The sequence below is a fragment of the Mastigoproctus giganteus genome, chromosome 3 (assembly GCF_048544385.1).
Source record: "Mastigoproctus giganteus isolate SK-2022 chromosome 3, ASM4854438v1, whole genome shotgun sequence".
In the NCBI taxonomy this organism is placed as follows: Eukaryota; Metazoa; Arthropoda; class Arachnida; order Uropygi; family Thelyphonidae; genus Mastigoproctus; species Mastigoproctus giganteus.
The window spans coordinates 84,392,019-84,409,770 of record NC_143577.1 but is presented as its reverse complement, the minus strand read 5'-3'; the positions used below and the strand labels follow the sequence as shown (position 1 = coordinate 84,409,770).

At 37.2% G+C, this 17,752-nt stretch overlaps 1 protein-coding gene across 1 annotated transcript in view; it reads right to left on the bottom strand.

Moving 5' to 3' along the window:
* Positions 1-17,752, bottom strand: part of LOC150088120 (uncharacterized) — a 1,786,788-nt gene that overhangs the window by 351,834 nt on the left and 1,417,202 nt on the right. Inside the window, exon 35 of the mRNA XM_090370030.1 lies at positions 2,029-2,088. Within this exon, the coding sequence (XP_090226156.1) occupies positions 2,029-2,088 (60 nt within the window). The remainder of the gene's footprint in view (positions 1-2,028; positions 2,089-17,752) is intronic.

The following is a 17,752-nucleotide window of genomic DNA, read 5'->3' as shown; positions in this document are numbered from 1 at the left end:
AAAACTTCATATCTGACTGCACAATTACCCCCAGGTCTCTTTCATTCTCCACTACCCTGAGTGCAGTACCACACGGTTGGTACATTTCTCTGGGGTTACTGCTACCCATATGCAGTACTTTGCATTTGTCAATGTTAAACTTTAGTTGCCACTTCTCAGCACATCGTGCATTATAGCCTTAATAGCTAATGCGCCAATAAAACCAAAAACAAAAAATCTCAGCACATCTGCCCAACTTTTCTAGATCCTGTTGCAGTAGCACACTGTCATTAACAACCCTGCCAACCTTAGTATCATCTGCAAACTTTGACATTAAACCTGATATACCTTCATCAATATTAATGATAAATATAGAAAACAACAATGGGCCCAACAACAAACCCTGGGGAACTCCACTAATAACATTAGCTCAAGAAGAGCAGTGTCCATTAATTACAACTCTCTGTCGTCTCCCACTCAACCATCGCTTTATCCAATTTAGCAACTTGCCCTTAATGCCATATTGCTCCATTTGTACAGCAGTCTACCATTTGCAACAGTATTGAAACTTTCCCGAAATCCAAGTATATGATTCCAAATTATTTTTTTGTATCCGGTTCCTTTGTGACCACATCATAGTATCCAATCAAATTGGTCAGACAAGACGTCCCCTCAACAAATCCATGCTGCGTCTGAATTATAACTGCAGTCTTGTCTAGATGATTCTGCAATGTTTCTTTAACCAGTGATTTCATTATTTTCCCTGGAACAGAAGTTAAACTAACAGGTCTGTAATTACTTGTGTCACCCTTTGATCTCCCTTTGTGAATTGGGGATACATTTGCACATCTCCAGTCCGTGGTAACCTCCCACGAGTCCAAGAATGCTCTTATAATTATGACTAAGGATTTGCTAACTTCCTTTGCTGCCTCCTTTAATATAATTGGATAGATCCCATCCACCCCACTTGTCTTTCTTATATTTAACTTCAACGATTTGTCCTCCACTTTGCTCTCAGTTATTACAAAATCATTCAGCTCTCTGTTAGAGTTTAATAAGCTTCTGTCCTCCACTTCCCTACAGAATTCTTCATGTGTAAATGTAAATGAAAAACACTCGTTGAGTTTGTCAACTATCTGAGCAGGATCATAAACAGTAGAATCATCAATATAAAGTGGACCAACCTGATTCATCCCATTCCTTCTAGAGGGAACTATATTTTAAAGAAATTTAAGTTATGGCTACTTGAGAAGCTAATCTGTTTCCACTGAGAAATATCTGGTGATAGAATCAGAAGTAATGTTTGAAAAATTAATGTCCTATATTAGAGATATGGATGCCAATTAGATATTTTCTTAAGAAAAGTCTTTGAAACTAACAAAGCAGATCATTCCGTTGCATGATTTGCATACTGAAAGTTTGATGACAATGACACTGGCAACATTGGGCTGAGAAATCATGAGCCATATTTCTTCACAGCTTGAACTTAGCTTCCACTGATTTTTCAATTGTTTGGGATAATGAATGAGCACCTGCAAGGGCATAAATTCAAAGCAGGTTAATTCAAGCACTGTTTTCCTGAAGTGGCTATGTGATCAGCCTATATCTTTCTTCGATACTGTCATGGCTTGCCATGACAATGGACTAAACTTTGCAGTGTACAGGAAGAATATCATGAAAAGAAGCTGATAGTATACCAGTCTTATGTATGTGTTTCTTATAAGAAAAAAGTCTAGGTCAATCATCGTAGTATTTCTGTTAACTGTTCAGAAAATGAGAGATGCTCTCAACTTTGCATGACTGATTATGCTGGAGGAACGTTACCATGAACTCATGAATTTGTGCTAAAGCATCCTGCTTGAAACAAAACTTGGTGCATATTCTTTCGTATTGTTTGTGATATTCTATTCCATTATATTACTTGCTTTAGTTAATTAGTGTAGTAAATATTTATAAACTTACAACCTTATATATATCAAATACATTACAGAATTTTTGACATAATAAAGTATACAAGTTATGCTGGATTAAATTTAGAATAAAATATACCTCCCAGCTCTTCTGGTGATGGTGGTGGAGTTTTTGTTTCTTTTAAAATTTTTTCTGCACCTATGGTTAAAAAATAAAATGTATAAGACTAGTTTTTTATTATGTTTAACATTTTATTTATAGGATCATTTTACAAGACAATAAAAATAACACTGTCATATCTGCATGATTCATTTATGCTTATTTATTTGGTACAAATGATAAAATGACAGAATCATTTTCTATTTACAAATATTCTTGTAAATAGCATTTCCAATTGAAAAATCATTATGCAAATTGATTTTTCATCATAAATAACATCACCAAAAGCAGGGGTGCCAATAAAGTGAATTTTAAAGTGGTTTAAGTACTAGAACATAGCCATGTGATACTACTGCTGAAAGTTTGGTAGTAGCAAAAGAGCAGATAGTAGGGGAAACTCAGTCATGTACAAGGTGCATTACAATGTACTAATATACAGTGCATGACTAAACAAGTCTATTACAGTTTGCATTTCTTACTTTGTTTAATGTTTCACATTCTGACTCATTTTTGAATCCAAATTTCAAATTCAAAAATGAGTCAAAATGAAAATGTATGATTGTATATAAGATAAATATATATTCTTTGAATCCACGAAAATTTCTTAGTCAATCAATTTTTACAGATCCTTATTCTTACAGACTTTACAATCATGTTGAATTTTAAATTTGTTTTACAGATTGATCATAAATTTATGAGTGGTTCATAATCATGAGAAGGAAAAGCACTTTATGATTTTGGGCCTCCCCCCTCTGATCAGGCCCTAGGCAGATGTCATTTTTGCCTATAGGATAATGCACCACTGCAGACTAGACAGACAATGTTGAGGTTATGAAGACAACAGGTGCTTCATGTGTGAGGGCAGCTAAAAATTGCATGTGTGTGTGTTATGGAGGTTTAATGGCGCATAAGCTTCTTGGGCTATAGTGCGTCTATTCATAGTGAAATGCTAAAAAACAAAATTCAGTTGTAATGGCTTCATGTCAATTATGGAGATCTTTCAAATCCAATTTTTTTTTCGGAAAACAGAAAAATTCATTGATATTTGCTTCATAGCCAATAATATGCTTTAATGTCATTGGTCTTAGCAGATTTGTCAGGGAAGGCAGGACAGATGTTCTGTCCTGTTGATACTGTGAGCAGTCAATTAGGATATGTTTCCCTGATAAATGTGCTGAACAGTGTGGACGCTGAGGAGGATCCTCTCCTGTGAGTAGATGGAAGTGAGTCAGATACGTCCTATTCGTGTCAGTGCAAGTATCACTTCTTCCCTACACACTGTTTTGGTGTGCTAGAGTGCCAAAGCTTTGGGTCCTGTTTCAACTGGTAGAGTTTATTATTGGTTTGGGTGTTCCACAGATCTTTCCACTGTGCGAGACATACTGTTTGTATGATGTGATTGTAGTCGGAGGCTGGAACATGATGGAGGTTAATCAAAAGTTGATTGATTTTTAGCAGTTTTGTCAGCAAGTTTGTTCCCCTTTATTCCCGAATGTGCTGGGATCCAGCAAAAGGTCACTGATTGATGATGTTCTTCAATTTGCAGTAGGAGACTTCTGATTTGATTTAACACAGGGTGAACCTTGTAGGAGGAATTCTGCATTGCTGTAATTGGGCCTGAGCAAGTCAGTGTATACTATGTATTTTACAGAAGAGTAGTGATTCAGTTTTCTAAGGCTAATTTTAGTGTATGGAGTTCTGCTGAGAAACTGCTATACTTAGGTGGAAGAGCAGCCAACAATTTTTTCAAACCAAAATAATTGTAGAAGGAAATACTGCCACTGCTGCAACGGCTGAATGTGATTTGAAGCCATCAGTATATATTGGCAAAAAAATCAGCATATTTCTGAATATGGCTTGCATGGAGTTGTTTCACATCGATTATTGGTAGGCGATTCTTTCCCATCTTGGGAAGAAAAGTATCGCAGGTTAATTGTGGAGGTGGAGTCCAAGGTGGTTGAGAGTAATTCATTACTTGTTGCCTGTTGAAAATAGAAACATTCCAACAAGGCGTAAGTCTGCTGGGCTTATTTTATTGGGTTTGTTTCTATAGAGATTTTGCAGTGAGTGGTGGATTAAAGAGGTGTGGCTCAATAGGATGCTGCCAGCAACTTTTTATTCGGGCTGCATACTTAAGAAGCAGCCTTTTTCTGCAGAGGTAAAGAGGGAGCTCATTAGCTTCAATATATAAACTATGAGTAGAAAATGTCCTGAAAGCATCAAGTGCAATCTGCAATGCACTATGCTGTATGGGATCCAGCCATTGTGGTGTACTCTTATGGGCAGAATCACAGAGTGGAGCACCATAATCCAAACAGGATCTGATCAATGCTCTATATAAGAGCAGAAAAGATGTACAGTCTGCTCCCCAAGACAAGGCAGATAAAGCTCTTACTATGTTCAGCTTTTTGAGGCAGGAAGTATGTACAAATTTAATGTGTTCAGGGAAATTTCCTGTAAAGGATTAATCCCAAGAATCTGATGTTGTTAGTCACTGGAATGGTAAAGTTTGACATCTGAAGTTCAGGATCTGTATGCATTTTCCATTGATTACAAAAGTTGATTGCAACAGTATTCTGCTGTGATAGACAATAGCCATTTAATCCTGCCCACCTTTGGTTTTATTCAGGGATATCTGCAGTTAACATTAATGGATCTCATGTTCTGAGAATGGCAAGAAATAGAGAGATCACATAAAGGTAGGTCTGAAAAGTACTTGGAAGTTCTTTTGTGATGGAATTGATTCTAAGGGCAAAAAAGGTTGCACTCAGTACAAACCCTTGTGGCACTCCTTGTAAAAATGTGCAGAAAGTGAGTTGTGATATCAAACGTGGAACGAACGATTCTGGAGAAAGTTCCTAATGAATATAGGCAGGTTGTCTCGTAGATCAAGAGCATAAAGGTCACTGAGAATGTAACAACACCGGGTAGTATCAAATGCCTTCTCTATGTCTATGGAAACCATAACAAGATGTTCATTTTTTACAAAGGCATTATGAATTGCAGACTCAGCTTTGATCATGAGATCTGAGGACCTGTTCTTACGAAAGCCATGCTGATGATTACTCATTAGGTGTTCTGTTTAGATGATCCAAACAAGTTGATTATGGATAATTTTTTCAAGTAATTTACCAAGGCAACTGGAGAGGGAAATTGGTCTGTAACTGTACAGACTAGTAGGATCTTATCCAGGTTTCAAAAAAGGCATGAACTGTGGCATGATGCCAAGAGCTGGGATAAATGTTTTCCATAAATATTCGGTTATAGCAGACTAGCAGTATTTGTAAATTTTTGTCGCCAAGGATTTGTAACATGATATAAGATATTCCATCTGGCCCAGTGGCACTGTTGAGTGTTGAAGTTCAGCATATTGAAGAGGCTGGTTATACAGAACGGAAACTGAGGTTCAAAAGTTGATGGCATGTTGTTCAGTCGTTGTCTTTATTTTCTGCAGCATCAACTTATTCTCTGGAATAAATTGATGTCGCAGAAACTTGGGCAAAGGTTTTGCCCAAGGCATTTGCTATGTCCTCAGGAGCAGAGAGTTCATGACCATTCCATGAAAGAATTGAAGGGATGGTTGGAAATTTGCCGGAAATCTGTCTAATTTTCTTCCATATTTAACCTAGAGTTAGTGTTTCTATTTATTGTAGATGTAAACTGAATCCAAAAATTCTTCTTGGCTTGCCTCTGAATGAGACATGCTTTTGCCCTTAATTTCGTGTAGTCGATAAGATTAGCTGTGGTTGAGGATCTACGAAATAAATTCCATGCTTTATTTTTTAACTTCTTTGCTTTTGTGCATTCTTCATTCCACCAATAGTTAAGGTGCCATCGGCACTAGGGATTCGACAATGGAATTGAACATTTAGCTGCAGATAGCAGGGGTTGGCTCCAGAGAACTCCCATTTCTTGCAGGGTTTGGCTAATGGTTGTGCAGTGAGCAAATCAAAAATAATCAGAAAATGGCCACTCCCTGCAGGATTGTCCATAACAGACCATTCCATGATTGGAAACAGAATCGGGGAGCATATTGAGAGATCGATTGGAGAAGTTTGTCCAGTTGGTAATTGTATGTGAGTGGGTGCACCGGTTTTAAGAAAGGTAAGGTTTTGCTTATCTAGAAAAGTTTCAATCAGTCGGCCACACCTATCCAATTTAGTAGATCCCCATAAGGTGTGGTGGCCATTGAAATCCCCCAAGAGACAGACAGGGGAGGGTAGCTGTATTAGTAGGCTTTCAAGATCTTGGTAAGAGAAGGTATGATTTGGTGGGAGATAAATTAATACTAATGTTAACTCAATCTGGGTTTTCGAACGTACAGCAACAACTCTAATTTCAGTTTTCAAAACAATTTTCTTGGTTAGGATCTTTGAGCTGACCAAGATGCTCCCCCCCCCACGGGCAGAAGTTGAAATATTATGATCATATCGATAGATAGAATAGTTCTTTATGCTGGTAGAAATTTGAGAAGTTAGATAGGTTTTCTGTATACAGAAACCAACTGGAGAGTAGGAGTTAATTAAGTCTTGAATATCATTAAAGTTGCTATTTGTAGAATATAAGGCATTATGGCATTTAGTAAAAGAAGCTGTATCTGACTGTTTTTTTTTTGATGTGACTGGTTTATGGCGTTCAGGCTTTGGTTTTGTCTTTTTTGAAGAATGGCCAACTGGTATCCATATCTTCTTCTAAGACTGGTTCTTCCTGTCTGGATGAGTTAATTGTATTGGCAATTAACAACCACATGTCCTAAATATTCTTTTTTATTCTGAAATTCAATTATTTTATGCAGCAGCAATCATTGGAGGAGGAGATTTCTCTGGTACTGTAAGAGCAGTATTGCTTGCCTGGTTCAACTGCTTGGGGATATTAGACTGTTTCTGGGAGAGAAGGGTTCATGCCCAGCCAGAAATTGAGGTGTTTGAAGGGACCATAACATCAGTTTGGGTGGCCACTGATTGATATTTTTGCGCAACACTGGCATATGCATGTTTAGTAATACTGGGAGAAATTAATTTCCTCACTTCTTGAAAGCTTACTTTATTTTCAATCTTATACTTTACAATTTAATTTTCTTTTCAGTTTTCCACCTGTTACATGTCCTAGAATAAGCAGGATGATTGCCTTTATAGTTAGGGCAGATCATTTCTGTTGCAGAACAACCATTTTGAGTGTGATCAGAGGACCCAGAGTTGGGACAAACTGGGTTTCCTCTACATGCTGTTTGAGAGTGGCCATACTTTTGGCACGTATAATATCTCAAGGTAATAGGAATGTACGGTCGAATGCAGCAAAGAAAATAACCTGCTTTTATGGATGAAGGTAGGTTTGGGGTATTAAAAGTGAGTATAATATTCCTTGTAGTATTGTCCTTTTTAATCATGATTCTTCTCACTGCAATTACATTTTACTCCTGAAGCTCTTGACTTATTTTCTCCTCTGAGATATTCAATAGATCCCAGCTGGATATAACTCCCTTTGATGTGTTTAAGGTTCCATGGGGAGAAACTTTTATTGGAATTCCAACAAAATTTGTAATTTTCAGTAGATGCTCAATGTTTCCGGCTGTTTGTTTCTACTAGTAGGTTCCCTGATTGTAGTCTCTTGACTGCCTTAGGAAATCCTGCCAGACTTTCCAGATGTTTCTGGATAAGAAACGGAGACAGTTTAGTCAGAGGCTGATCAGTAAGAGAGTGCATTATGAGAAATGCAGGAAAATCTGTCACTGAGGAGTTTGTTTTAAACCTCTTGGGTTGCGATGTGTCATGTTCAGTTTCTATGTCTGGCCGAGAGCTTGTCAGCTCTAGAGGAGGAAACACATTATGTTCCATAATTGCTTGTTTTGGCCCTTGGCAGATTAACTGTTCTGCCAATGTTTCCAGCCCCACCATGGGGAGGCAGGCACGGTGCGACCAAGCATAAAGTAGTAAGTGTTAACAATAGAAATATGAAATATAAAGTAAGTTAGCTTTCCTTTCTTGCTCTGTACAAGTACTTTTGTAACAGTAGCTGATATTAAATAAATAAATTTCTTAAGGACAGGAACTTAAAAGAACTATAAATTGCATTTATACAATCGCACCTTAAGCACAGAGAAAACGCTCCATCACAATTGCTTGGCACCCAGGGTCGCTAAAAATTGCACTAATAAAACAATTATTTTAAACACAAATATATGTGCTGGATAAAAGGCAGCATATATAGCTTTAGACAATGAATACAGTTAACATTTCACTCTACTTACTGTAGCTGAACTTTTTTTTTTTTTTTTATTCAGGAACTAATAAGGTACTATATTTGAACTAATGATTAATGATTAATGGATAGTAACTGCAACTCTAGTAACTGCAACCTTACTAATTATATACACAGCCTTACTTTGGTAGTTTTGGAAATGACACATTATTTACTAATAATTCCAGTTAAAATGATCTGATAGATCCTGCACCACCATTTTTGTCTTCAACTTTGTCTCTAAAAAAGTTATGGTTCTTCTTGATGAATGGGAATTATATTGCTATAAAAATTTGGATAATGTTCATTTTATGTTTGAATTATTATATAAAATGGTTCCTTGTCTATTATTAATTAATATTTTTATGTTACAAAACACATATTACTGATGACACTTCCAAATACAGAGTAGAAGTACACATTGGAGAATATGTAAATTCAGTATTACAAGAAGTTTGAAATAAAAAAAGATTCCAACAAATACAAGATTTGATTTAAAAAAAAAAAACACTTTGGTGAATGATCTATAATTCTTAAACACATAGGGGTAGCAAAAGGATTGCAAGTGGAGCTTATGACAATGTCTTTTTAGCATGAATACAACAAATTTTAACTTGTTACTACCATGACATGACGGGACTAATTGTATGTATATCATGCTGCAATTAAATACCAGTCTAGCAAAAAGCTGCTTTGAATGAATAGTCATTTTTCTTATTCATCACATGTACTTCATTCAATCAGACTGATGACTAACTATTTGAGGAACTGCTGTGATGATGACACTTTCATTTGGTTTGGTTCAGGCCATTTTGACTGAGGATTTGGGCATGAGGTGAGTAAGTGCCACATTTTCTCTTTGATCTTGAGTGAGATCAAAGGTTGTATCAAGCTTTCATTTCATCTCAGTTGTTCAAGGAAGCTGGTTGGAGCCAGCATTTTTAATAAAATTTATAACAGGAAATGAGTCCTGGGTATGGATATGACTCAAAGACCAAGGTTCAAAGCTCCCAATGGAAAAGAAAATCAACCAAAGCCAAAAATGCAATCAGCATGTTTTGATGACAAGAGGATGGTTTTAGTAGAATTCATACTGTGAGATGTCACTGTTAATGCAGCCTACTAACAAAATGTTTTAAAATGATTGAGAGATGCAATCCATTGTAAGTTACTCAAAATATAGCAAAATGGTTAGCCTCTTCACCATAAATGATGCACATGTCATATGTCACTCTTTGCCTTGCAATTTATAACTGACAAAAACATTCCTGTTATGTTGCACTCATCTTATTTACCTGATCTGGCAAAGATGCAACTTTTGGTCATTCCCAGAATTAAAACAGGGCATGAAAGGAAACCAGTTTGACTCAATTCAAGAAATCCAAAGAAACATAATAGACTACTAAGCATTCAGAAAAGAAAACTTACAAAAATCTTTTGATCACTAGCAGGTATGATGAAACAGCTGTGTGGCTACAGAAGGAGATTATACTGAAGAATAGTATTACTAATAGCCACATAATGCAAATAATCCCAAGGCATTTGCTGCTGCACCAATTAAAAAATAACAAGAAATAATAAAATAAAACAAAATACCATTTTTAAAATAAATTATATCATGCACATATACAGCATTCATGAGAATATATGCTCGATATGAGCTCCTGTAAGTATGTATCTAGCTTTGAATTTCTGTGTGCTGTCAGCTTAAACCAGCTGGGAAAGCAATTTATTCCAGTAATCAACAACTTGCTGACTAAAAGAAAACTTCTTGTAATCCAGTTTAAACCTCTTCCTGCAATCTCAATTTACAGCAATAGTTTTGAAATCATTCATAACAGTGAAAATTTCTAACTCATTCATTTTACTTTCTCCTCTCTGAACCTTATACTCCTCAAATTAGGGTCTTATCTAATGAGCTCAGTTATCAAGAACTGTAGCCCATACATTTAGTCTTTCCTCATACGCACATTCCTTTGCTAATCTCACAAGATGTGTCACCCACATTTGAATCTTTTCAAGAAGCTTGATATATTTTTTTAACGTGTAATTGCCATACTTGAACACACGATTCCAAGTGCAATCATTCACAGCTGCCATATATGATGCGATAATGATCTCCCTACCTCTACAAGTAAATGTTTGATAAATCATTGCTAGGAGACACCATGGATCTTCCTTTCTGCCTGCTTACTCTGCTCGGAGAATTTCCTGTCTCTCAAACCCCACAAACTCCCAAATCCCTTTCTTCCTCTTCTTCTACTGTTTTTAATTCAACTCAAAAAATGTAAACATTATTTGAGGTTGTTGTAATCCAAGTGTAAGACCTTAAATTTCGCTAGATAAAAACATAGTGCCACTTTCCTGATCATCCCCAAAGCCCACCTAAGTCATTCAATAAACAACTTAATAATCTTGACATCATGCCTGCATCCCTATGGCATTTAAGAAAGTCAAAAACAACAGTGGTCTCAATACTCAGCCTGGGGAACTCTACTCCTTACAATGGCCCAATTTCAACAGTAACTAATAACGATTAATCACAGCCCTGTAGCTACCCTGTGATCCATCTAAGGATTTTCCACACAATTCCAGCAGATTCTGGCTTATATAGTAACATCATGTGCACTACTGGTCAATTGCTTTAATGAAATCCAAATCAAAATTGTTGAAATTGTCTTACCTCCATCTCATGAGTGACTTCATTAAAATAGCCAACCAGGTTGGTTAAACTTAATTTTCCCATACAAAACCATGATGTGATTCCTTCAGAATTCCGTTTCTATCTAAATGATTTACTACAATCATCATTGATGCTTCATGATTTTTGCTACTACTGACCTGCCTTTATGTATTAACAATGCACTGGAACTTCTCCAATCCAAGGGAATTTTTCCTGAGTCCAGAGATGGCTCTTTTAATTAAACTTAATGAATCAATGCACTCTCTTGCCACTTCCATCAAAGTAACTGGGTATATGCCATAAACTCTTTAATAAACAATTTCTCAAATTTCAATATTGCTAATTTCATGCTTCCCAGCTTCAATCACACAGTTTCCCCTCAATATGAAAGGTTTCAATTCTATAAATATCGCAAAGTAAATTTTAAGAATTTGAAATTCTTGTCAAGTCATCAAATGCAGACACTGAGGAGATATCAGAGAAGGGTTGTCACTTGCATATAAAGGATGCAGAATTTGAATATAGGGAGTACAATATGTACAAAAAAAGGACATAGCGTTGATTGTAAAATCAACACTATGTCCTTTTTTTGTGCATATTGTCCCACTCTTAGTTAAGAGACACAAACTCTGCAATACTTCCACTTGACATGGGTGCGACATATGCACTTCGGTTTGATCTGATATATATAGTGTGAAAACAAAAATGAGAGGAGTGTGTTATAGACCTAATGACTGGGATGACTAAACCAAAGAACTATACACAGAAACAGAGTGGGACAATAAATTATAATGTCTTATAATGAGGATTTAACTTTCCAGATATTGACTGGAATTTGTGGGTTTGTCACTCACACAAGAGAAAGACTTTTATAGATTTATTGGATGTTTTCTACAGCAGCATGTTAGAGAGAAAACAAGAGAGAGCAATGTTCTTGACCTGATTATCTGCAGTGATTATTCATACATTAAGAATCTACAGATAAAAGAACCACTACACACCAGTGATCACAGTGTATCGATGTTGGATTAACTTAAAAATGAAGCTACCATAAATGATAAAGAGAAATGTTTATTGCTTTCATGAGTGAGACTACAGCAATCTCAGCAGTTTTTAAACTTATATACAGAGAGACCAACTGATGATATTACAAGCAACAAATTCTGAAGGGAAAGCATTGTTAACAGGAGAGATTGTTTCTACACGGATGGGAAACACTTAAATAGAAAGGGTGCAAGAATATTTGCTAATGCTCTCAAGACAGTGTTAGGTGGATTGGAAAACTGCTAGCTTGGGAGGGTTCACAAACTAATAGATTAACAGTAGCCACAGGCAGAGGTGAAAGTGATTCTTGTACTGCTTCTACTGGAATGAGCAGCAATCTGGAAAGCGAGGTACTGGGAGATTTCAAGGACAGCTGGGAGTCATCATGGAACAAGTAAATACATGAGTTGTGTTAGGATAACTAAAAGTAAGAATAGGTACATGTATACTTGCATGTACACCAGTGGTAAGAGTATAGTAAATAAATTTGATGAATTTGAGGTGCTGGCCATGACATCAAATACAAATTGTTGGGATATCAGAGACATGGTGTCACACAGATATAAGGATTGCAGAATTGGAATTTGGGTAATTTCAATATGCACAGAAAGGAAAGACAAGATAGAAAGGGAGGAGTGATCATGCTGTTAGTTAATAAACACAAAAATCTAAGGAAGTGCATCCAGTTAACATGAGCGGACAGTGCAGTGTTGAGTCAGTTTGGTGTGACATAAGCACGGTTAAAGCAAAATTGAGAGTAGGAGTGTGCTATAGGCATAATGACTCTGACGAGTACAATGAACAGCTGTACAGAGAAATAGTGGGCCAGTAAATCTGATTGCCTTATAATAGGGGATTTTAACTCAGATATAGGCTGGAACTTGTGGGTTGGTCATTCACACACTAGAATGACTTTTGTCGATTTATTGGATGGTTGTTTTCTACAACAGCATGTTTCAGAGGCAACCAGAGGAATAATACTTTTTGATCTAATTATCAGCAAGAAATATTCATGCATTAAGAATCTGCAGAAAAAGGAATCACTAGGAGGCAGTGATCACAGTGTACTGATGTGGGATTTACTCAAAGATGTAACTACCATCAAGGATAAAGGAAATGGTTTTTGCTTTTGTAAAGGTGACTACAGTTGTCTCAGACAGTTTTTAAATTCTGTACAGTGAGACCAACTGATGATGTTATGAACAGCAAATATTCTAAATGGGAAACATTCAGGGAATTAATCTTGGAAGCTTTAGGCCTTTTCATACCAACTAAGAAATACTGTTCAAGATTTAGACATAAATGGATGTCAGATGAACTAATGAGGCTCATGGCAGAGAAGAAAACTGCATGGGATGCACATAAATTATCAGGAGACACAGCTGCCTATGGTTGATATAATATAGTCTGAAATCAAGTCACAAAGGATGTTAGGCAACCAAGGCAGATTAAAACAAATCTTTGGCAAAGAATGTAAAGAAAAACAGTAAAGATTTCTTTACAGTCTAGATGGTCTGACCGTTGATGATTCTGCAAAGGTAGCTGATAAACTGAATGAGTATTTTGCATCTACATTCCCACATGAAAAATCAGGGAAGTGGAAGCCAGAAACTTATCAAACTCTAACAGCGATTTAAATGATTTTATAATAACTGAGAAGAAAGTGGAGAAGAAATCGTTGAAGTTAAACATAAGGAAGGCACCTGGGATGGATGGGATCTATCCAGTTATATTAAAGGAGGATTATATTATATTAATTATATTAAATTATATTAAATTTGATCAGATACTATGATATGGTGACAAAGGAAATGGATGCAAAAAATAATTTTGATATCATTTACTTGGATTTCAAGAAAGCTTTTGATACTGTTGCACATGAAAGACTACTGTGCAAATTGGAGCAGTATGGCATTATTGGCAAGCTGCTGCTATGGATAAAGGGATTGTTGAGTGAGAAAACACAGAGTGGTAATCAATGGACACCTCTTCATGGACTAATGTTATTAGAGAAGTTCCCGAGGAGTCCGTGTTGGACCCAATGTTGTTTTCTGTATTTATCAATGATATTAATGAATGTATATCAGGGCTAATGTCTATGTTTGCAGATGATACAAAGGTTAGCAGTATTGTTAATGACAGTAATGACAGTATACTACTGCAACAGGAACTAGAAAAGTTGAGCAGATGGGCTGAGCGGTGGCAACTGAAGTTTAACATTGACAAATGCAAAGTACTGCATATGGGTAGCAGTAACCCCAGAGTAATGAACCAACTGTGCAGTACTGCACTCAGGGTAGTGGAGAATGAAAAGGACCTGGGTAGTTGTCCAGTCAGATATGAAGTTTTTTGATCAGTGCAGACAGGTTGCAAGAGTAGTTCATGGGGTCTTGTCAATGATATATAGGAATTTTGCTAGCAATGATAAGGAGGTGATTATCCCCTTGTATAAGGCAATGGTCAGGCCACACCTTGAGTACTGCATACAGGTTTGGAGGCCTCATTTTAGGATTTAGGAAGGATATCAAGTTGCTAGAACGAGTACAGAGAAGAGCAATGAGATTAGTGAGTGGAACAAAGGGTTGCTGTTACCAAGAAAGGAGATGTCTGGAGACTAGGAACCTGCAAAGTGATCTCAGTGTGGTGTATAAGACCTTGAATGGTTTGTGCAAGCTAAATGCTGATGGGGTTCTTCCTATTGTTCAGTGTCAGCATCTGAGGTGATATAAATTCAAATTGAGGAAAGACAGTTGTAGACTAGATGTGCAGAAGTTTTCCTTTAGCCAGCGAGTGGTTGATTGGTGGAATAAACTTCCATCTGCCATTGTGGAAGTTGAGAGCTTAAATAAATTCAAGGCTGAACTAGACAAACTTTTGGAGTGAATGGAGGGGTCAAATGGGACAAGGTGGTGTTTTTTTTTTTTTTTTTGGCTGATGCTATATAAGGTTGCTTGTATTCAGTAAATCATAGAAGCCATTAAGCTTCTCATATCAATTTAAAAGTGCTGTTAGAGACTTAGATTTAAATGAATGTAAGATAAACTAATGAGACATGTGGCAGAGAAGAAAAATGCATGGATGCATATAATTTATCAGGTGATAGTTTGTATCTGCCTGTGACAGATACAAACTAGTCTGCAATCAATTCACAAAGGATGTTAAGCAAGCTAAGGTAAGCTACAAGAAGTCTCTGGGAAAGAATACAAAGAAAAACACAAAGACTTTACTTATTTTAACAGTAAACGGAAGAGGCTGAATCACCCTGGTTCACTTGAAATCAATGGTTCAAATGTTGACAATCCTACTGAGGTTGCTGACAAGCTGAATAAGTATCTTGCAGCTACATTCACACATTAGGAAGGCTTTTGGAGAAGGGGATGCCAGAAGTTTATTAAACTCGAACAGGGAGGTAAATGACTTTGTGATAACTGAAACAGAAGTGTAAGATAAATTCTTGAAGCTGAACATAAAAAAGAACCAGAGGTGGTTGGGATGATCCAATCATATTAAGGGAGGCAGCAAAAGAGTTAAGCAAACCCTTAGCTATAATTATGAGTATATTCTTGGATTCAGGGGAAGTCTCTGTGGACTGGAGATGTGAAAATATATTACCAATTCACAAATGGGGATCAACAAGTGACTCAGTTAATTACAGACACGTTAGCTTAACTTCTGTTCCAGGGAAAATAATGGGGTCACTGGTTAAAGAAGTAACGCAGGACCATCTATACAGAAATGCTGATATACTTCAGTCACAGCATGGGATTCTCAAGGTGCAATCTTGCTTGACCAGTTTGAGTGGATACTGTGATGCAGTCATAAAGGAACTGGATGCAAAAAATAAATTTGATATCGCATACTTGGATTTCAGGAAAAACTTCTGATACCGTTGCACATGAATGACTGTTGTACAAATTGGAGCAGTGTAGCATTAAGGGAAAGTCACTGTCATGGATAAAGTTATTGTAGACTGGAAAAAGGCAGAGAATTGTTATCAATGGACAGTGCTCTTCATGGACTGATGTTATTAGTGGAGTCCACCTGGGTTTGTTGCTGAGCCTATTTATTAATCATATTGATGAGGGTATATTAGGATTAACATCTACATTTGCAAATGATATGAAGGTTGTCAGGGTGGTTAATAACAGTATGCTACTGCAATAAGATATAGAATAATTAGGCAGATGGGCTGAGAAATGGCAATTGACATTTAACATTAATAAATGCAAAGTACTGCATATGGGTAGAAGTAATCCCAGATTAACGTATCAACTGTGTGTTACTACACTCAAGGTAGTGGAAAATGAAAAGAACCTGTGCGTAATTATGAAGTCTGATATGAAGTTCTCTGAACAGTGCAGACAGGCTTCCAGAGTAGCTCATGGGGTCTTGTCAATGATATACAGGAACTCTGCTAGCAATGGTCAGGCCACACTTGGAATACTGCATACAGGTCTGGAGGCTTGATTTTAGGAAGGCTGTAGAGCTGTTTGAATGGGTACCGAGAGGCACCTCCATAGCCAGGTGGGCAGGAGCAGCAGTGAATAGTACACGCTTCTTATATCTTCAAACAGGCCTATGGGGCTGGGAAATTCCATACTGCAATAATTAAAGATCAACACCAGCCAAGGAATTAAAAATTTTTACTATAAAAATAAAATATACAGAATATAATGAAATACTGTGATACACTATCGGAAGACTAAAATATTACAATAAATTACGATAAAAAGTTAAAAATATACCAAAGCAATAAAATTATCTAAAATAAACTGGATTAAAAGCAATAAAATCTGAAGCTTTCGGAGACTGCTGTCTCCTTCTTCAACAGTGTACTATTACTGTAATGACATCCTTAAGTAGCAGACCCATGGCACTCATGCATGTGGTCCATCAGACACATGGTCGGCATTCCCCACGCGCGCGCATCGGAAACAGCTCGGGAGCGTGTCAAACAGAACCGGTCATCCCATCTGAGGACAACCGCCTCAAACAGGAGGTATAAACATATCCCCCTGTCCCTGTTAATAGTATTATGACTGGATGAACCGATTTGCAAGCTCTCGAGCCACTTGCGTTCCCAAAATCCATGGGAACGGTCCGTAATGACTGCGTCTTCAGGGGAATCCAATGCTGCTTCTCCCAGAAATGCAGTCATGTGCTCCCTCAGATGGTCTTTTAAACGTTGCCCCTCATCTTTGGGCATCTCATCTTCCTTCCCCTTTTTTAAAGGGAAGGAAAATGAGGTGCTCAATTTACTTAACAGCTTCTCCCCATTTATACAATTCACTTTGGAGGTGGAAAAAGCTGGGTCCCTCCCATTTCTAGATGTCCTGGTTAGCTGAGATGGGTCTAGAATAAAGACAACGATTTATAGAAAGCCTATGTGCCATGGCCAGTATGTTTATTACAGCTCGGCACAGGCTTATCATCATAAGAATAGTGTAGCCAGGGCGTTGTTGAATAGGGTGGGGACCCACTGTAGTAACCCCGAGGATAAGAAAATGGAAATTTTCAGAGTCATGGCAAACCTCAGGAAGTGTGGGTACCCCCAGTGGGTCTTGGACAAATATATTTATAGAGTAGAGTCCAATTGTAGGGAGTCGCCTGACCCTGTGGCTACCGCATACTTTCCTTACTATCCGGGCCTTTCAGAACTCATTGTACAGGCACTGCGGGAGTGTCAGACCTGCTGTGTGCAACTTTCGGGACAGAGATTGCACACAGTGGTGTCTCAAG